The 22,084-nt window shown below is 37.3% G+C and overlaps 1 protein-coding gene across 2 annotated transcripts in view; it reads left to right on the forward strand.

Moving 5' to 3' along the window:
- Positions 1-20,990, forward strand: part of mib1 (MIB E3 ubiquitin protein ligase 1) — a 208,644-nt gene extending 187,654 nt beyond the window's left edge. The window contains exons 19-21 of one of the 2 annotated variants that reach the window (XM_051928915.1): positions 2,144-2,230; positions 6,109-6,209; positions 15,645-20,990. In XM_051928915.1, the coding sequence (XP_051784875.1) occupies positions 2,144-2,230; positions 6,109-6,209; positions 15,645-15,785 (329 nt within the window). In that variant the 3' untranslated portion in view covers positions 15,786-20,990. Of the gene's footprint in view, positions 1-2,143; positions 2,258-6,108; positions 6,210-15,644 lie in introns of both variants that reach the window. The other variant, XM_028803666.2, reaches the window with a different exon arrangement.
- The last annotated feature ends 1,094 nt before the right edge of the window (positions 20,991-22,084 follow it).

Raw genomic sequence — 22,084 nt, forward strand, 5'->3', positions numbered from 1 at the left:
GGTTCCCGGCATGTATTGGTGTCCTTCCCACAGCAAGTTCCTGCTGCTCAGGTCCTTGTTGCGCTGAATTGGATTTATTCAATTTGAGGACTTTTTTCCTAGTTATAAAAAGCTGAAAGCCTAGCGCTACCAAGAAAAAAAAGTGTCAAGCTTCTCGAACTGCTGATGGAGCCTTGAGATGAGTCATCGTTAACTTTCCTTTTCAGAGCGATCAAGGGCTGACAATTGCAAAACTGCTTCAAATGCATATATGAAAGATTACCTACCTGGCCCAAGGCCACCTGTCACCTGCACAAATGTGGTGAAAGCAAAACTAATGTAAATCAATAAAACTTGTGCAGCAGATTCAGGATTTGGCCAAGTAAAGTACTCTGTAAAAAGGAAGTAATCAGTTTCCTCATGGTCTGGAAATAAAATCATCCTTTTCTGTAATGGCCTAATACATTGTAGTGAACGGTCAGCAGCGTGCATGAAATGCAAGCAACAGTGATTGTGTAGCTCCAGCAGCCTTGTAAGAGTAATGCCCCATTTACTAGCCCCCAAGAATGAGGTTGGGACGGGTGTGTTTGGGATTTAAATCACATCTTGACATTTTATTGTCAAAATGCTTGTGTGTCATAGGCAGCCTCATAAATCACCCTTGCCCCAAGTCATTTTCCATAGATACATGCATCAAATATGCCATGTGCTGGCCTGGCTGCAGTAACATATTTAATGCAATATGCTTTATTTGTCAGTGCAATGTAAGGAGAGTTTTTATTTATTTTTTTCTCTGCCTATTGCTCATTTTGTATGATGGTGAGCACTTCAGAATTGTACTCTGTTAAAATGGATTTGTGCGTATACTTGGAATAAATAAATAAGGTGCATCACAGTGCTGCATGAATGAACAAAAAGACACCTGCTTTAAGTACCACATGTGGAACTGGGCACGTTGAAGTATGACATTTCTGTACCCTTCATTATTAGTATTTACTTTTTTTTTTTTTTTTTTGCAGTCATTTTTAAAATTTGTTTATATTTGCACCTGCTCCTTTGAGAACATGCCAAATATGTTTCTGTCAAAAGTTTGCTTAACACTAGAATCCCTGAAGCCTACGAAAAAAGTCATAATGCCGGGCCACCTTAAATTCCTTCACACCTCTCCATTAGTGTCTTTGTTTTGCAAATGTATCAGTCAGCATAAGCAACCTACTTTCACATCCCTCACTGACAATGCTGAAGTGAGACACAAAATTCTCAGAGCTCAAGTCTGTTTATCTGGGTGTGAAGTGCCTTGAGTTGTATAGAGTAAGTAATACATACATTTCAAGTGCGTTCTGTGTCTACAACGATCTGGGTAAATGTATTATGATAGGAAATGCGAGGTAAGAAATTCTGAACTCATAACTAAAACAAAAACTTTTTTCATGTTATAGTAATGACAAAATGCCCTTGTGAAGTGTATAATGTGTGAAGACTGACGTCCAAATATAAAAACAAACACTTTCACAAAAGGTATAACAAAACAAGTGTCCGTTTATTTAAGAATATAACCAAACAAAAATACATTATTCAATTTACATGTTGCTGTCAATATGTAAAAACTGAAGCCCAAATGTCAGTTGCTTCAGCTGCATCAGTGGTGGGGATGGGATAGCAGGTTGCTTGCTGCTTGTGCCAACTGACGCATTTGCAAAAAAAGATGCTGATGAGGAGGTGCAATGGAATTTAAGGAAGCCCAGGATTACAACTTTTTTCGTAGGCTTCAAGGATTCTATTGTTAATTTAGATCACAATGTGTAAAGCTACCTCAAATCTCAAGACGAAAAGTGGGGAGGAAATCTCCATGTTTCAGACATTCATTGAGCAGGCTGTTAAGTATAAACTAGTGTTAGCTGATAAAGTGGGCTTTAGAAAAATGGTATGCTGTAAAATATATTTCAAACCTTTAAAGTTCTTAAGTTAAAGGTTTAAAATGCACACAAGAAAGACTTTCTTTAAAATATATTACCCAAAAAACCACAAGACAGCATACATGGTGACAAAAGAAAATACAGCCTTATGGTCAGCTATCCTCGCATTATTTATACAATTTAATTTGAGGAAGGCATTTAAGATAATGTATGAATATTAATCCAAAAAATTGTTTTTGCCCTTGCAGATTGTGCCAGCCTGATGAAGAAATGTGTGCAGTGTCGAGCAGTGGTCGAGCGGAGAACGCCTTTCATTATGTGTTGTGGTGGGAAAGGTATGGAGGATTCCACTGATGATCTTAGTGAGTGAATCTTCCACACATTTTTTTGTTTATTTTTTTATTTCATTAAATTTATTTGAAGTTTTCCATTGTATTTAAAATAATCATTACTCAGTTTTATAATTATTTAAAATGTCTAGTCAATAAAAACATCTGTAACTGATTTGATAGCACACAGCTTTTAAATGATGTCATAGAATTTGTGTTTAAAACTGTATTAGTGCACTTCATAATACATAATATCACCACTTCCATTTTAATATCATCACTTCATTTCATACTCAAGAAAAACTAAAAAAAAAATTATTTAATAAATGTCATAAAACATTTTTTCCTTTGGTGTTATGGCCCTTATCTGGAAAGCAATGGATTTTTAAATAAAAACCACATATCTTATGTTATTCAGACAAGCATTTTACTTACAGTATTGTAAATTTTTAACGTTACCTAAGGCAATGCATTTTGACACACTGATTATTTCTGATTTATGCTTTTGATTTGTGCATTTTAAGTGGCCAATGTGCCATATGGTACAAGTAAGTATTACAAGAAATTTTGAAATAGATGTTCTTATAAAGTATATGAACATTTGTACACTTTTTTTTTTTTTTTTAAACTTGGCCATTTTGTTCCCATCTTTTTGTGTTTGTATACATATATAACATATCTATCTATTATAAAAAGAAATCCTGTCCTGGAAAGCAAAAAGCAAGTCTACGATACGTGATCTTCTCGGAAGACATTTTAAAGACCCGCGAGACCAAAGACACATCCTACTTACAATCTATCAAATAGGACAATAGGCAGAAAAACATTCAGTCTTGTGAAGGATTTGAGCACACACAGATCCAGGGCTCTCAGCGCATATAAAACGTATAAGGACAGTACGTTATAAACTAAATGTCAACATATAAGCGAAGAAGAAAGCAGCGCAGAGAAAAGAGATGCGTTGGACAGAAAAAAGAGCAAAAAAAGAATAATCGAGGTGCAAATTCAGAAAATAAGGAAAGTAATTATCAGCCCGGAACAAGTGGAATTGAAAAAAATGCACGTCCAATCCAGCTCAGAATTAAAAGACAGTGAGTAAAAGACAAAGTAGAACTTCATAAAGATGTTTACAAACGTTGGCGCTAAACACATGCAGAGCAGGTTAGAAACTATGAAACCAGGGAAATTAGAAAGGCTCAAAAAAAAAAAAAGCGCAATACACGTGTGGAGAAAGTTAAAGGATATGAATGTAGGAAAATTAGAAAATATAAAAAAGAAAGTAAAGATCGCAGTAGCGCAAACAAACAAACTGCCTCATTTAACTATGCACCAGTCTAACTTTGGTTTTGCACAATAATTACTATACTATTGCACCTTAACACTTAATTCTATTTTATTCACATAATTTTACTTATTTATTATGTTCTACTATACTGTCATCTTTCAATCTATGACTTTTTGTTAATCTAACTGATATTCTTCTAACTTTGCACAGTTTTTGATAAGCGGATCAGGATGCATTTCACTGCGTGTTGTCCTGTATAACTATGCATGTGACAAATAAAGAATCTTGAGAATTTCAAAAACGGAGTTTACCGCACATGCATTTATTGGTTACTTTGTTCATGTATATATATTTATCTGTCTGCTTATTTAAAAAGCTAAATTTACCCCAGGAGTCAAAAACGTTCTGTCTAGCCCTTGTACAAAAACCTAGACAAAAGCTGGGGTATCACCTTGGTAACCCCATGTACTTTTGGAACTGTGAGAGGAAAATAGCACGACTTTACAGACAGGAGTCCAATGCAGAACTCTACTTACTTTTTTACTTTGTAAAAAAAAATTATTAACTGCTGATGATGTAGATCGTTTTGTCTATGCTGAAACTCCAAACAGAGAAACCTATCCTGACCTCATTAAAAAGATTCAGCATATTGGGACTCGCAAGATTACAAATATTGTTTTTACAGAAGTTCTGAAATAAAAGTGAAACTAATGAAATAGCAACAGTTCAAAGAAAAAAAAAATCTTAAAAAGTGTGTATCCGGAAAACAAAACGCAGGGGTTGTGAGCGAAGCCCCCTAGTATCTAATAAGTTTGTTTTTTCTGTTTTCTTTTTGTCTCTTCATCAGTAATCAAATGTGAATGCCAGTCTGTTTACAAAATGACTTCCTGCTAATTAATTCTCTTTAAGTAGGTGTAGTCGTAGCATTGCTGATACCAACGTGAGCAAACCCTGCCTTGACTAGATCATTTAGACTTCACATTGTAACACCAGTGTCACTGTGTATTAAAGGACACTTCAGTTTCTATACGTGTTGATTCTTTACTTAACCCTTACTTTGCCTAGCCTAATTTGCTCTGTTGTTTCTTAAGTGTCGCATGTTCTTTTCAGTTGTGCGTTGTTTCCAGATGATTCATTTGTGCAGCCCACTACTTGTAAATGTGTTCTACATTTCAATTTCAAAGCAGTAGTGCACTTTTAAACATGAAATTGACAGCTTTGTGATTAATCTTCATTGTGCTGTGTATTAAAAAATGCAACTTAAAGGTCTGTTTTTCATATAGTCATTTCAGCTTTGAGAAATGCTAAATTACTTCTTCATCTTTACATCAGTATTAATGAATAGTAAAGTTTAGGTAATACTACACCTTCAGTTGAATAGAACAGGACCTTTTTAACTGTAATCATACCTACCAAAAACAAATTAGGAAAGCAAATGAAGTTTCCACAATCCTGTGCATTTTGTGATTTCACAATTAGAATCAATTGCAAAAGTAATTATTAATAATTGATAATTAAAATGTTCAAAAACATTTAAAAAACACTAAATAAGCAATATATTGTGCATAATTGTACTTGTACTACTATCCAGTCATCTTTTGTTGGAAGATGTTGCGTGTTTGTTAGATTATTGAACAACAATAGGAAACTTAACTTTCAAATCACTGATCATTCCTTAGAAGTAAGACAATTGAATAACTTCAAGGCCCAACACACATTTACATGGCTGTTTTTCCTCTATCAAAAGAGGTCTTGTTCACTGTCGATTTTTGCAATGAAGAAAAATTGAAACAAGAGCAATTGTCACATCCAGACAGAAAGAATGGGACACTTGAAAGGTTTCTAAAGATTGCATGGACTTCAAAGTGAAACGGTCTAATTTTCGCACTTGAAATCCTTAACTTTTTCACATTTTTCAACTTATGTACCATTTTCCCCTACATCTTGCATTTGTTTTATTAGCATTTGTTTTGTTTTTGAACTTTGTCGATGTAAAATATTAAATAGTGCATCCATTTGTTATACACAGTGTTATCTACTTGACATCTGTGGACTTAACCCATTCAAGTCAGTCTACTTGTTCAAACGGTCTGTCTTCACTGCATGCTTTTCCACCATGCAGAATTATACATTTGCATGGATTATTGCCCACGACTACTTTTCTGTGAGTTAGTGATGTAATACTGGTGTTAATCTAGTGACTCTTAATGCAAGTACATGCTTTATTAAAATGATCATACCTGGACTGTTCCATTGAGGCTGTATACAGTACGTCTGTATTTCTCTGGCTGCCCCTGCAGCTCTAGCTAAATTCAAAAGCACGTGATCTGTGTTCAGGGTTTCTCTGATGTTTTACTGTATAATTAAACCTATATCTTGATGCTCATTCCATTCATTTTGTCATGATTTACAAGTAAAGCAAATAATAACTAAATGAATTTACAGGAAATATAATATAAAAATTCATTTATTTGTTTTATTCCTGTTTGTTAAAATGTTGTGTTTAAAGAGTAAAGGCTGCTAATTTGATTAATCAGTCTGGTTACTTGATATGGGGAAAAAGGTTTGCTTAATTTCAATAAAATTTCCTGCCTTCTAGCCAGTGGAAGTATCCCAGCGTTGCAAAGAGACAAGGACAATACAAATGTCAATGCTGATGTACAGAAATTACAGCAGCAGTTACAGGATATCAAGGAGCAGGTAAGCCAAAGGCAGTGTAATTTCATATTAATTTGTTTGCTGTTTGGTTTTTCTCTAAACTGATTTTCCTCTTCTGAAGTTGGTGTGTCTTCTATAATTTAGTATATGATGTCTGAAAAATATATTCAAGAGTAGGTGATTTTTTTTGTCTGTGTATTTAACTGAGGTCCTCTAATAACCTAAAGTAGTCATTACAATTATTGATGTAGACAATTAAGAGCGCTTGCCTCTAATGATAACAATTACTTTACTGCTTATAGCTTAAAGATTTTCTTAATAAGTGTAGTCAATTTCACTTCTGTTTTCACCTCCTTTAGTCAGGTAGGATGTGTTAATGTTACACTTACTTAGCATCCAGTGATGGCTGCAATATTTATAAATATTGCATAATTTTGGTCATTATGTTGTCACTGATGGCTTTCCTTTAACTTGTGTATTCTCATTTTTCTCAACACTGAAAACATTTAGTAGCTGTTATTGCCAAGCCTCCCTCTGATAAAGTGAGTGGCACAGAATGATTTGTATGTGTTTTTTATTTATTACCATTCTTATTGTCATCTGAGAGATGTCTGTACTGACGTCTGCTTACTTGATTTAAACTCCAGCGCCCTAGCTTATTAAGGCTTAGGGTGCTGCCTTCAGCGTAACAGATTTGACATCTTAGGTTTGTGAAAGTTCTGATCAGATGCCTTTTATGTGGTTTGAACACTTAAGTCATCACTGACATCATGTACTCAGTGTCACCATGCCTCACGCTTGTTAAGCTTACCCTGTAATTTAATTATTCTTGTTAGATTTTGAGCCATCTTATGTGCGTTATTAGTTAAGGAGGACTAAAGACCACATAGGTTCCGCACTATAAAGTTCTGCACTAGCTTGGTAGGCTGGCATTTAGAAACTTCATTTCAGTGTAAAGAAGTACAATGTTCTACATGCAGGTAAATTCAATATTGGTAATGAATTGAATGTGGATGATGCAAATATATAGAGAGCAAATTTTGCAATGCATTTTGGGAAATTTGTTGATACCACATTGTCATCTGTCAGGCAAACATTTCAGACGTAATAAAGTGTTGATATATGTAGTAAAATTATATGGATCAAGGTGCTTCAATCCCAAACTGGGATGGTTAAATGAACAACCAAGTGCATTCATGGACCACACCAGACATGACCTACTCTGAGAGGCTCAGGAAACTGAAGCTGTCAGGTTGTAAACTCGGGAAGCTGTGTGTGTTTTCATAATCTTGGAATACTGAATAGCGAAATGTGCAGTGGCATCAGTGGGAATTAAGGGAAAGTGGGTTTGTGATAGAAACCTGGAAGCAAGTTTCCCTTAAACAAACTACCAAGTCACAAAGTTCAAGCAGATACCACAAGGAATTATTAGTATTATTTAGTATAGTATTAGTATAGAATTATAAAGTATTAAGACAATTCTGCTTTAGGTAACCAAATGAGCTACAAATGTAATGTGAGAGGTAGGCAGTGGTCATATGCTATGTTTCTAGTTATGTAATTGACTTTATGGGCACAAAATAATTTGTTAATCATCTGAAAAAGATTGCTAAATCAAAATTTTAGTTAACTGTTATTGAAATATGTTAGTTCATATCAGGTTAAATGTACTTTTAATTTCAAATTAATGCTGAATCTGTGTATAGCCCTGGAGCATTATCAAATGATGAATTTGAAAAAATGCTTCCAATTTTTCATCCTGTAGAAAGGAGAACTATTTAGTTAAGTGCTTACTTTATGTATGTAAACTATTTTATGAGTGTCATAGAAAAAAATATGATAGTAGCTGAAGGTTATATTTAATATGATTGAGCATTGCAGTAACATATTGCTTATGTAAATACTTTATGCTGTATTTTTTTGTTTTGTTTTAAATCTCCTCTCCATGTTTGTCTGATGGGCTATGCTATTGTTCATGCCTCCATGACCTTTGGACACACACAAAAGGGTAGTCAAGGGGAAAGTATACAAGAGTTCCCTTCACACTGCTGGTCTCTTTCTGTCTGACCGGCACACTGGAGCTGCTGGAATTTTGCACACGAATAAACAAATGGTGAAATAGATTGTGAGCACTCAAATGCATTTTATAGTGTGACTGTTTCATTTTCTATCCACTTCCACTCTGTGCTGCTAGAAAGTATAAGAAGTAATATCCCAGCCAATCTCCTATTTATAAAACTAGGATAGTGTGTGTATTTATTTTTCCCAAATGCAACAATTGAGTGTTTTAAATGTTGTATTATAATGATCACTGAATAAATAATTGTCATTATTTAACAGACACCTGTATTCAAAGTAATTTTGAATAAAGAAAAAAAAAATCAATACTCAGAATTCTTTTGTGTGATTAGCAGGAGAGCAGAAAGTGTACACATGGCAGATGATAAAATTTTAATACCAGAAGCTTATCACTATAGCTGTTATGAGCGGAGAGTCTCAAAACACTAAAGAGTTCAAAAAACACTTCAAAAATGCACTCTAAGGGATTCACCATCAAACCCCAACTAGACAGAAGAAGAAACACAAGATCTTTATTAAAAATAAATAAAAATGATTTCACAAAAAGTCTCTGTTACACTGAGTACCAAAGGCATACATTGCCTGCAAAAGTCAGTTCCACAAAAGCAAACACCTTCTAATCCACTAATTGGTCAAAAAGCAAAGTGGAAGGTCACAAAATCCAGAAAATCCCAAGCAGAGCAAAAACACAAGTAAACTCATGGACTCCCGAGTGCACTTGATGAACTGTGGGAAATCTAGGGAAGAACCCTGGCTCAAGTATAACAGTAGCGAGTTAAATTTTAGATGAAATGGAACAGCCAAACACAACCACAGTTGACTGATAGGATTAGTGCAGCTGTCGATCTAGCATTACAACAAAATAGTAGAAGGTGTGATAGGCCATGTCACTGGACAGCGAGAAACAAGGTTCTAACTAACTAGAGTGGTTTATTTGTCGTATAGGTTAGTTATGAAAAGAGAGAACACTTACCTGTAGGGAAGGCGTAAAGTCTTTGGAAGCAAACGGTTGTGGTGCTGATAGTGAAGCATGCCATGGGTGGAAACGTTGTTAGCAGTTTTGACGTTTGTGAGGAGGCCTGTCATTCATATTAATACACGAGCACTGGCATGTCGACATCCCAGTGTTACTTTATGCCATACTGGGGAAGGATGTCCATGTGGCCACATGAATTGCGGCAGAGTAACTGGCTGAAAATGGAGCCACGTAAGCCAGGCGTGCAGGGTAGCCTGGAAAAGAGGGGGGAAAAAAAGAATGCAAGTAACTTCCGGAAGCTTTCCAAAGTTGTTAGGTGCACCCGAATGAGACGCCCTGAAATATAGGGGAGGCTTCTGCCTAGATCGAGGCGATGGGGTCAAAGGTCACAAGGGCCATCACTGACAGGCTGGTGTCAGGCCGGTGTTAATGATTGGCCAGGTAGATTGACTCAGCTTATAAAACTGAGTCTTCTTTTGACCATCTGGCATAGAAGAGATTTTAATTTAATAATCCTTATTGAGTATCACTGTGTATAGAGCCTCATTTGATTACTTTTCACTCATTTCCTTGTATCTTGTGCTTGCACCATTTTTTTTTTTTTTACTTTTAATTTTGATAACTTTTTTTTGTCCTCTTGATTTTTGTCCTGAGAAATGGAGGAGGAAGAAGAAGAGTTTTTGTTATTTTTTTCATCACCTTTGATTTTTGGTCCATACAAATACTGTACAGGTTCACTTATTTTTCTTTATTATTTTACATACAATCCATTAGTGTCATTGCAGAGGACTGCAATTATTTGAAGTGCAAGACCCTAGAATTTTCTTTTGTTTTGATATCATTTTAATAAAGATTTGTTTTCTTTTGAATATCTTTTGGGTTCTGTGCTTCCAACTTATACTGCTGATCCATTCGGTTCCGTTACAGACTCCTGGAGTCTGAGTGTGTGCAGAGGTGCCAATGCACAGGGCATCATAGTAGGCCGAAGATACATTCTGAAGAGGTGTGTTTTTAAGAAGTGCTCATCACATTTGTGTGAAAGCGTCAGGAATTACGCATGTTGTTTTAAATGTGCTATATAAATAAATTGACATTGACATCCTTAAAGCAAGTGCACACAAGTTATTAATTAGTGTTACACACTTAGCAGTCCTATTGTTTGAGCCAACACTTAACTAGCCCCAGATCTCTGTTGTGTAAAGTATAAATCAAAACTATAATACCAAAACCAGGTCAGTTCAAAAATACTAAAAAAATAAGTCAAAAAGTGAGACTGATGCAAAGCATAACGTGGTGTTTTTTTTTTTGTTTTTTTTTTTACCTATAATGGCTAAATAACATGGAATTTTAAAAAATATTGAGGTCCTCTTTGTGTTTACCTTTTTGTGCTTGTTTAACATCAATGCTTAAGCTAAAGAGCAGCCAAAAGTTTGACAAATTATTCAATGTGTTTGCCATAAGTTAATGTACAGTAATCCCTCGCTATATCGCGCTTCGCCTTTCGCGGCTTCACTCCATCGCGGATTTTATATGTAAGCATATTTAAATATATATCGCGTATTTTTTGCTGGTTCGCGGATTTCTGCGGACAATGGGTCTTTTAATTTCTGGTACATGCTTCCTCAGTTGGTTTGCCCAGTTGATTTCATACAAGGGACGCTATTGGCAGATGGCTGAGAAGCTACCCAACTTACTTTTCTCTCTCTCTTGCGCTGACTTTCTCTGATCCTGACGTAGGGGGATTGAGCAGGGGGGCTGTTTGCACACCTAGACAATACGGACGCTCATCTAAAAATGCTGAAAGATTATCTTCACGTTGCTACCTTCTGTGCAGCTGCTTCCTGAAGCGACATGCTGCACGGCGCTTCGCATACTTAAAAGCTCAAAAGGCACGTATTGATTTTTGATTGAAAAACAAACTGTCTCTCTCTCTCTCTATCTCTCTCTCTCTCTCTCTCTCTCTCTTTCTCTGCTCCTGACGGAGGGGGTGTGAGCTGCCGCCTTCAACAGCTTTGTGCCGCGGTGCTTCACATACTTAAAAGCCCTATTGATTTGTTTGCTTTTCTCTATCTCTCTGACATGCTCTGCTCCTGACGCGCACTCCTTTGAAGAGGAAGATATGTTTGCATTCTTTTAATTGTGAGACGGAACTGTCATCTCTGTCTTGTCATGGAGCACAGTTTAAACTTTTGAAAAAAAGACAAATGTTTGTTTGCAGTGTTTGAATAACGTTCCTGTCTCTCTACAACCTCCTGTGTTTCTGCGGAAATCTGTGACCCAAGCATGACAATATAAAAATAACCATATAAACATATGGTTTCTACTTCGCGGATTTTCTTATTTCGCGGGTGGCTCTGGAACGCAACCCCCGCGATGGAGGAGGGATTACTGTATTCCTTTCAAGTTACTATGTAATTTTTACATGAGCATTTATGTGGCCCTTGAATTTAGCCCACAGTTAAATTCAAATTTTATATGAAGTGTTTGGATCTCAATTGTGGGATATGGGGTAACCTCAAAATGTACCACTCCCAATGTCAGAACTTTAGGAATTGTTAAACTTCTCATTCTACCAGTAACCACTGATTGCTGATTCATATCCAAACTGTAATAATTTGGACTAATTGGAGCTCTTCATCTTGATTTAATAATGGCTGCTGTGCTGAAGGTTTTGTTTTTTGTATTACTGAATTCCTGTGCTGTGCACATTATCATACAAAGCATTACCAATGCGCATAACAAAGAAATGAATGGGTTACAGTTTGCGTCCTGTTCCTGGTCAAAGACACGACATGATTAGTTGGGCTTCTTGAGCCTGGCTTTTCATTACTACACAGAACAGTAAAATGTGATTTTTAAATTGGGCTGCAGTACTAAAAGATGATTTCAAATTGGTTGATATAAATTTAAGATGTGGATTTCCGATGATTTTATTTCAGTCGTCTTTTCTTTCATTGTGGCAAGATGGTAGAGTGTGTTGTAACATCGTCCTTTCATGAGGCAGTTGTTATTTCTGGAGTTTTGGGTTGCAGGGCACTTCTGGAAACAAAAACAACTTTCTACTCAGCACTGTGGCACCTTTAAGAATTTTAAGTGCCTCATTCTTAAGGTGAGTGGAAATGGAGTCTTTAACACTAACAACCACAGCACCAACCAGATTAAGGTCAATCGTTGACTGTTTCATATCTCAAATAGAGGATTACATTTTTTTTTCTGTATTCTTTATTAACATTTAGCCTCAGACGTGTTCATCCAGCACTCTGGGATTTGGCCTGTACCTCTGTAGGCTTACTGTATATGTCGGACCTCCTTACCCAGTAGTGACACCTCATGAACAAACATACACAGTGAAGAAAATGCAGTTGAAGTTAGACGTTTACAAACACTTTGGGGGAATTCTTTTAAACTCGCTTAATAATCTCTCCACAGACTTGGCCATATAGTCAATAAAAAGTGAAATAATCTGTTGGTGAACATTGTGTGATATAGGCGATTTATTGGCGCCGACCCGACACAGACTGACACCAGAGGCACGGGTAAAATAAACACAAAAAGATTTTTTTTTTTCTTCAGCCCTGACCCTAACACAGTCCCAAAAGTAATCCAAAGTAAATCATACCCCAAATCACACTCTTCTGTTCCTCCAGTCCTCCCAGGGCAGCTTCGTCCTCCTCCTCCCGACTCTGGCGCCCCGAGTGGTGGCTGCAGGTTCCCTTTATAGCCCACCCGGAAGTGCTTCAGGTGGTAATTAACCTAAATTAGACTGCACTTCTGGGCGTGGCTGCGTTGCCACCCACATGGGCTCAGGAAGCCTTGCAGCTCTCCCTGGCGGTGGCCACGGAGCCCAACCAGGATGAGCTCTGGTGTTGCATGTTACTGAGGGGGGCTGCCGCCAAGTGTTCAGGGGGATGTGGCGTGCATCCCATGGCTGCTCCCCTGGATCCATTGTAGAAACTGCGTCCTGGCCGTCTGCCACAATTGTTAAAAAAAAAAAATTCCTTTTACCATGCACAAAGTAGATATCTTAAATGATAGGCCAAATTTATACTTTGTTAGTATTAAATCTGTGGAGGGCTTATAAAGTGAGTTTTAAAGAATTCACCTGAGTTTATGTAAACTTCTGATTGCAGCTGTATGTAAAGCTCCCATCTTAGTCAATATACAGTTAATTTGAACCTGCATGACCTAAGTATAATGTATTGATGTAGATAATTCAAACATAAAAATGAATTGTGTGTATACTCTGTACAAAAATAAACGAGCTGAAGATATAGCATTTTGTTAAGCTTTTACACTTGATGGCATATAATTAAGGCTAAACAACCAAAATACAACTTCTGAAGCTTTTCTTTTTAAGTATAGATTGAGCCTTGATATATTGTTTTCTTTTACAAACACACACTAATGCACCAACCTACTAACTTCATAGGCACTTATTCTTGTTGGGTCAGACATTATCATTTATTATTATCTTATATATAAATGTCTGCGCGTGGAACTGTGTGTGTCTGTTTGTCTGGCCCAGAAGTGAGAGGTGGAGTCGGGGTGAAGGCTCCACCTCCGAGGAAAGAGAAAACCCTGCTTAGCCGCTAATAACACAAGTGAGGCCAGCATGTCAGCAAAACGAAACCTCCGAACAAAGACAAAGTTGCTTAGCCACTAACCTTGGCAAAACGGTATCCCTTTTACTTTTCCTCCTGCCGCTAATGCACAAGCGAGGTGAGCACGTCAGCAAAGCTCCTCCTAGGAGAGAGATGCCCAGTGTAGTTCCTTTCAATTACCTGACATCTCTACATTTCAGTTTTTTCTTCTGACGATTTCAATAGTTTTTAGGACCCCAGGCTTTTTACTACACAGGCTTACACAGCTACTTATTAATAATAGAGAATCATGGGTGACACATTAACACAAACGTTAGCACTTTAGCCTTGGTTTCTTCTCCTGGTCTGGTTTGCAGGTTCTGTATTCAGTGTGTCTGTGTCTGTTTTCTCTTGAGAACTCTGGCCTCCTGCCACATCTCAGAAATATACAAATCAGGATGATTGATAAATCTGTTTGTTTCAGTGTAAGTGCATGTGTGTAGGTAAGTGTGCCCTGTGCTGGACCAGCACCTCCTGCAGTTGTGATTCCTGTTTTTTTCCTCATGTTGCTAAGTTAAAATCTGGCCTCTGACAACTTTGAAATAAGTGAACTGGATAAATTAATGAATTAGAAAATTAACTGTCTACTTTTGAATGTATTAAAGTCTTTATGTTCAGTGTACTTCGTTTTTATAGAATCAATCTATTCATCCATTCATCGAGTTTGAGAGTCCGAGCCTCTGGCAGGAAACATTTCTGAATGGGTTGTTAATCCATCTCATTGTTCCTCATGAATGTTCAGAACACTTATACACATGAAAAATGTAGAATTAATAACTAGCCCTACTATGCATCTTTGGAATTCAGTGCTTACTGTGTAGTTACTGGGGAAGTAACTAGGCAGAATGAGAAAATTAGATGTAGAGGGCTTTACAGTCAAACTGTTGTCCCTGTGCTGTATAGTGTCATCAGTACTCCTTTGCTTTCATAACACTCTCTTTTGTGGGCTTTTAACATAAAATGTTGCCATTATCTTTTGACAGTTATGGGCAGTGAAGTAGGTTTTTGCACTAAATTGTGTTAATAGGGTTGTTTTTATCTTATATATAAACGTTTACGCGTGGAGGTGTGTGTGTCTGTCCGGCCGGGAAGTGAGAGGTGGAGTCGGGGTAAGGGCTCCACCTCCGAGGAAACAGAAAACTCGCTTAGCTGCTAATAACACAAGCGTGGCGAGCACGTCAGCAAAACGAAACCTCCGAAAAAGAGTCGCTCGCTTTGCTGCTAATACAAAGTGAGGTGAGCACATCTGCAAAACGGAATTCCTTTTAATTTTCCTCCCGCCGCTAATACAGAAGCAAGGCAAGCACATCGGTAACACGAATCCTCCTAGGAGAGAGATGCCCAGAGTAGTTTCTTTCAATTACCTGACATCTCTACATTTCAATTTTTTTTCTGATGATTTCAATAGTTTCTAGGACCCCAGGCTTTTTACAGCACAAGCTTACACAGCTAGTTGAAAAATAAAAATTTGTGTACTTCTGGCTGCTGCAGTTCTACACTGGCAAACAGAAAAAGTCTGGATGGTTAAGCTATCCGTCAGGGTGTTTTTGCAAGTAAATAGTGCATGAGGACATATTATACTGACTTATTGATGAAACACTGTTTAATGCAGTGATCTGGTTCTAAGTTATAAAATGTTGTTATTGGTAATGAGTTAAAGATATGAATTCACTAAAACTATAGCACAAACTTCTGTTCTAAGGAAAAGACTGTCAAGCCAGTTATGTCAGTAATGCCGGTGTTAAAATTTGTTATTAATACAATTCTTACATTTGATTGTAGACTATGTGCCCAGTGTGCCTGGATCGTCTGAAGAACATGATCTTTATGTGTGGTCATGGCACGTGTCAGCTCTGTGGAGACCGGATGAGCGAGTGTCCAATTTGTCGCAAGGCAATCGAGCGAAGAATACTTCTCTACTAAACTGATGCTGAAGAGGAAGTGGCCATCCTTAAAAAAATTCTTCCAAATTGAGAGGCTTTATTTGTATAATTTTTTTAATCTTATGAACACCTTCACATTTTTTTTTAGCTTAACACTAGAATTACCAAAGCCTACGAAAAAACTCGTAAATCTCGCACAACTTAAATCCATTCACACCTCTCCGTCAGCGTCTTTTGTCTTGTAAATCTGCCGATAAAGACAAGCAGCAAGCAGCCTGCTATTCCATCCCCCCCCCCACCACCGCAGACCATGCACAAAGTTCTCCCAGCTCATGCCTTGATTATCTGGGAGTGAAGTGCTGGAGTTTTAGAGTGAAAATACTAGATCATTATTTGGAACACATGCATTTCATGTGTGTTCCTTTTTCTACAATAATCTGTGTAAACACATTGTTAAAACAGAAACATTTTTCATATTTTAGCAATAAATGACAAAATGTAGGCATTAAACTATATAATGTGTGAAGCCTGAATTACAAAGATCAAATAAACACTTTCACAAAAGGTTAAAGGACAATACAACAGTTTCCGTGGAGTAGTGGTAAGATTTGCTGACTTGTAATCAAGAGTCCCCGGTTCGATCCTGACCTCCAACTATTTTTACTGTTTTCAGTAGTGAGCTGCTCTTATTGTTAATATTATATAGTACACACATACATTTGGTTGCATCTGTAACAGCTGGTGTACATTTATAGTGCTTGTAAAAGTTACCTTTTTTTTTTTTCCACTTTTATTCTCTCGGTCACGATCATGATACATACTACCACCCCCCACCCAGGGATCTGACGCTGTTACTTTTTATCCAAAACTGGGAATAACTGTAGATGTGAGTGGTTTTTGAGGCAATAGAACTGGACATTCTCTGATCTGGAGGGATAAAAGCTGACACACATATGCTGGTGAGTCTGCCTTCTTCTATCTCAACACACATGAAATGCATGTGTTCCAAATAACGATCTATTATTTCCACTCTAAAACTCCAGCACTTCACTCCCAGATAATCAAGGCATGAGCTGGGAGAACTTTGTGCATGTTCTGCGGCGGTGGGGGATGGAATATCAGACTGCTTGCTGCTTGTCTTTATCGGTACATTTACAGGACAAAAGACACTGACAAAGAGGTGCGAACTGATTTAAGGAGGGCCGGATTTAGGTGTTTTTTCGTAGGCTTTGGTAATTCTAGTGTTAACCACCGTAAAATTGCTTTTTTGATTCTTGAAACAGCAATTGAAAATTGCAGGGAGGAAAACCGTTTGCTATCTTAAAAATCTAATAAATGTAAGACTGTGAAGAAGATATAAAGATGTGTATCAGCATGGCTGTGATTGTCTCAAGTGGACTCCCGTCTGGAATTGTATCTCTTGAATTGCTGCTTATTTTTATTTTTATTTCTGTTTCTTCAAAATAGTACATGAACCTTAGCACTAAATAGTAAGTAAACAGTTTGCACCTCTGACAAACTTCATCACTAGTGTTTGTTATTAATAAAGTTGTACTCGGCATTATTTTGATTACTGCACCAGTACCATCTATCTGCTGCTTCTGCTACTTGCTCTGTCTGTCGAGGAACTAAAGCCAGGACTGTTAAAGTGCACAGAGAAGAAAGCTTCAGGAACTTGTTCATCTCCATTGGCCCTGCAGTGTAACCTCCCAGCCTGGTGGTCTTAGTAGATTTTAACATGCACCGTGCAACCCCAGCTAAAATAAAAACCATCTAAGTGAGTAGCTTTATACTTTTAATGCTTCTTAACATTTCATTTTTTGTAATTTTGGTCTCCAGCATGCTGTTATTCTTTTCATCCTTAACTATCCAGACACACGCATGCTGCAGCTGTATAGAACTGTAGTGACTAGCAGAGTAAATGTTAGAAGTTGTATTATGAAAACACTATATTTTTATAGGCTAGCGTGTTCATCCCAGCTGTACAAACAATGGGTGAATGTACTGAGTGTTGACATGCACACTTTGCTGTAACAGGAACGTGCTTTTTTGTTTGTCACCTGTCCTATTCAAAACACTTACTTGTTATTGATCTGAGCCTAATCTTCAGTATGGCCTGACACCTTTTTTTTTTAAACAGAGCAGCATATAGTGTTGTCTCTGTGGCGTTGCCTTGAAAATAAACATGGAGTTTTGACGGAGTTTATCTTTAGACAGAGTTTTTACTCAAGCGAACGTTATGATTCCTGGCTAGAACTGAGTTCTCTTTGCAGTTAATCATGCTTTGCACTGGCACTCTCATTTTTCAAGGTAATGTCTTTTAAAGTATTAGTTGTGCCTTGCTTACCAAACGTCTCATTTGCATTGCTTAATAATGGGTGGGTTTGCAGACATACTGACACTTTGTCATTGTGGCCCTGATCGACTTTGTGGCAGTTATTATGTGAACACAATGCATAGTTTTACTGTGTGACAGTACGACAGACTGATCTCAAGTGTATTTTGTCAGAAGCCTGGATTGAAACGATTGTTGTCTTATAAACATTGCAACGCTTTTCCACGATTAGAAATTGGTGCCATTAGTTGCAGTGCTGAGGCAAGAAATAGACACATGTAAACACTTTCTTATACAATAGCTCAGTTTCATTTACCTTTTTGTACACTTACTTAGGTTGTGTAAGAACACTAATATTAAATTAGAGCTGGCACTAGACTGTACATGTACAGTAAGTATATACAATTTGGCCCCTTTGATGAACTGGTGAAGTGCCCAGGGCTGTTTCCTGCTCCACACCCAGTGCTGCCAAGATAGACTGTGGCCTCCTGCCTGCTGGTGGTGGACTAAATAGCAGAGACACTTAACAATATATTCACATCAAGGACCTAATAATGACTAGGGCCAGCTTCAGGCCTTTTTGTAATGCTGCCATACAAGTCCTAATTTTTGTGCAGCGGGCATTACAAGATTCTCCTTTGAAAGGTAAGGTGGGATGGAAATCTGCTTCACCCTCTGTGCTCCAGAACTCACCATAAAGATTCAAGTGATTGGGGAGGCTATGGGAAGCGTTTTGATTTCATCCTGGTGTTCCTGTTGCCAATCTTTGAATTAGTCGAGCAGTGTGACTGGGGGTGTTATCTTCATGGAACAAGGAAATTATCATTAGGGAACAATGTTTACACCATAAGGTGCACTTTGTAAACTACATTGTTTGGCCATTTTATGACCTTGCAGAGCCATCATTGGACTGCTGTAAGATGGCTGTCCATAACATTACAGATGCCCACCATGATTATCAAGCATTATAGGCTGAAGTATACTTACATTGGCTTTCTCCAAATGTAAACCCATTCAGATGTAGTCAATAGGGTGAAGGACCATAAGACCATCATTTTTTATTTTTCTGTTGATCGGGGGGGGGTTTGGGGGGGATATTTTGTTCTCTTTACACCACATTAGGTGTCCTTGTATGTTGGCCTTGGGTACAATTTCTGACCTAAATTCCAGCACTTGTGAAGCTTACAATGTTTGTTGAGATGGAGTGACGGATGTGCTGATTTAATTGTGTGATCATTTTGGAAGTGAAGACTTTACTTTGTGAAGTCCTTGTCTATTCCAGTCAGCGAGCTTTGACCTGCAGCCAGTGCAGTAAGTTCAAATTTGATATTTGCTCATGATTTTTGGGACTTTACACTTTGATATATGAAATGATTTTGCCATTTTTGTGACTTATGCATCTGCAAACGAGGCAACCAAATATTTGGTATCCAAGTGCTTAGACCTCTTTTAGAACGGTCACAAACTGCTAAATGGCGTTCAGGTTAATATGACAAGACATTTCCAGCTCCATTGGTCACCGTGGTTTTGTTACTTCAGAATTAAATTCCTTTTTTGTGTGGCACTCCCTTTATTTTGTCCATCCCGTGTGTTTAACTACTCACCATTATGATCAGATAGCATTCACTTTCCTTTGGCCAGCGTCTAACTTTCACTGTTAAATTGCATTAAACTTAACCATTGCTTTACACATTGATTGCTTCTGACTCGCTGTTGTTCATGAAAGGTATGACCGTGAATTTTGCTTTGGATGTTAGGATTTGGTTGCTGTGTAAAGTGTCTTCCTTTTAGAAATGAGTTGAGTTAACTTACTTGTATAGCTGAGAAAACACCCAAAGAAGTTCCTTCATGTCTATTAAAAGATTTCTTTTAAATGGCAATTTATGATTGTCTTTTGATGTCCATAAGGAGTTTTTGTGTTATTTTAAGCCAGTCACATTACACGACTTCTCGTTGGATTGGATGCCAAACTGTGTAATTCTCCCGCGTAAGTCACATTACAAGAGTGGGAGTCGCAGGGTATGTCAAATTAGACGACAGCATGATGACATCTGCACAATGTCTTGAGCTCGGGCCGGTTTCTCATAGCCAGCAACATATTACTTGATGAAGCCGCTGCCCTTGAGAAGGTTTACAGGTGTGGCAAATTCAGCCACAATCCTCTGCCTGTTTGTCTTTCTTCCATTCTGTTGTGGTATGTAAAACACAAGACATCTGGCAAACAAGCCTCTCTTCTGGTTGTGAGGTGCAAATTGCCCACCTCCTTATTCCTTGTAGCGGTCTTATATGCGTTGTACCTCCGAGTGAGCTCTCATTGGTTGTCAGTTCTCTCTTGCACAAGAACCCGCTCCTAATTTTGTCAAGGGGAGTCCCAGACTGCTGCTGACTACGGGAGCTCGCCGTGACTGCCATCGACTCGGTTACATTATTTAATTGAAGTCCAGGACAGAAAATCGCTTGAAAAGTCGTGTAATGTGATGGGGACAGTTCCTGTTCTTAGTTTACCGGAGGCGTGGGAGACTTTTGGATTTAAACTGCACATCAGAGTTCCTCCTACCTTACCGTGTTGACCCCTTCCTATTGTTTGTTGTATCATTTGACTTCTTAAAGTAGAAATGCACTAATTTTCTTAAGGGTTTCAGTGTTTTGTTTTTTCTTTTTTATCTTTAGTTCAAAGAATTCTTACTTTTGCAGGATGCTGCGAGACATTCTTTGGTTTCTAATTATTATACCTGCATTGTTTTATCTTTGTTGTTATTATTGTCTTTACCTTGTGACATATGCAATTTTATTTTGTATCTTGAAAGCTATTTAGTTCAATTTGTAACTGCTAAGTGCTTTATAATATATTGTTTAAAAACCAGGTCATCCTTGACCAAAGCTATAGGAATAAATACCAGTTTGCCTCAATTTTGTCTTATGGAATTTTTCTAAGTATTGTATACTGAAGGTAATAATCTCTAAAGCAAAGAAACATGTGAGTGGGTAGTCATGCATTTTTGTGTAGCATTGTTCTGTTAGATCAGTTTGTTGCAAATATTTTTAAATTCAAATATTAATTAGTGAATGAATTAATAATAAAACACTGTCAGTGTATGAAGCTATATGCATGATAAAGACCAAGTGGGCAACTTAGGAGAAGCAAACTCTACTTTGGGATGTCCATGTGTGAGATCCGAGCCCCCACCTTGAAGATTTGTCATCCGAAATGACTACCGGTTAAGTTGCCATGCAAAAGCCAGGGGAGTTTACTTGGCTACACAGAAGTGGCACTGCAGCATCCACGACAAAGAAGAAAGAGAGAGAAAAATAGAGAAAGAGAGAGAAGAGAGAAAGAAAAGAGAGAATGAAATCAAAAGAAAGAAAAGTGAAAAAAAAATGAAAAAGAAATAGAAAAGAGAAAGGAAGAAAGAGAAATGAAAAAAGAAAAAAATGAAAAAGAAAAGATAAAGGCAGAAAAAAGAGAAAGAAAAACAAATATAAGGCAGTAACTGCTGTTTAGACAAAGCAAGGAATCAACAGGAATAACAAACTCAACAGCGTAGCATCATCAGTCTATCACGAGTCATAAAGTTCTGACTAGTTTATATTGATAAGTACAGTATGTTGCTCCATATGTGTCTTTATCCAGTACAGGGTCGGAGAGCCTGTCTTTACAGCGCTGGATGCCAAGCAGAACAGGTAAATAAATCTAGATGTTGTATTTTTAATGCCATGCACGCTAAGAGTTGGCTTCCAGACTTGCTCTTTCTATTTCACCTTGCAGTAGTTCAGTTTATTACAATCTGTCCTAAAATCAGAAGCTCTTTACTGGTTTCAAGTCATTATTTAGTGTTTTATAATATATATATATATATATATATATATATATATATATATATATATATATATATATATATATATATATATATATATATATATATAATTTTTTTTTAAACTGCTTTAGCTGTAAGGCAGTATGCACTGTAGGTTGTGTGGGTGCTCAGTTTCATAAAATGGACCTT

This window comes from Erpetoichthys calabaricus, chromosome 6 (genome assembly GCF_900747795.2).
Source record: "Erpetoichthys calabaricus chromosome 6, fErpCal1.3, whole genome shotgun sequence".
Lineage (NCBI taxonomy): Eukaryota > Metazoa > Chordata > Cladistia > Polypteriformes > Polypteridae > Erpetoichthys > Erpetoichthys calabaricus.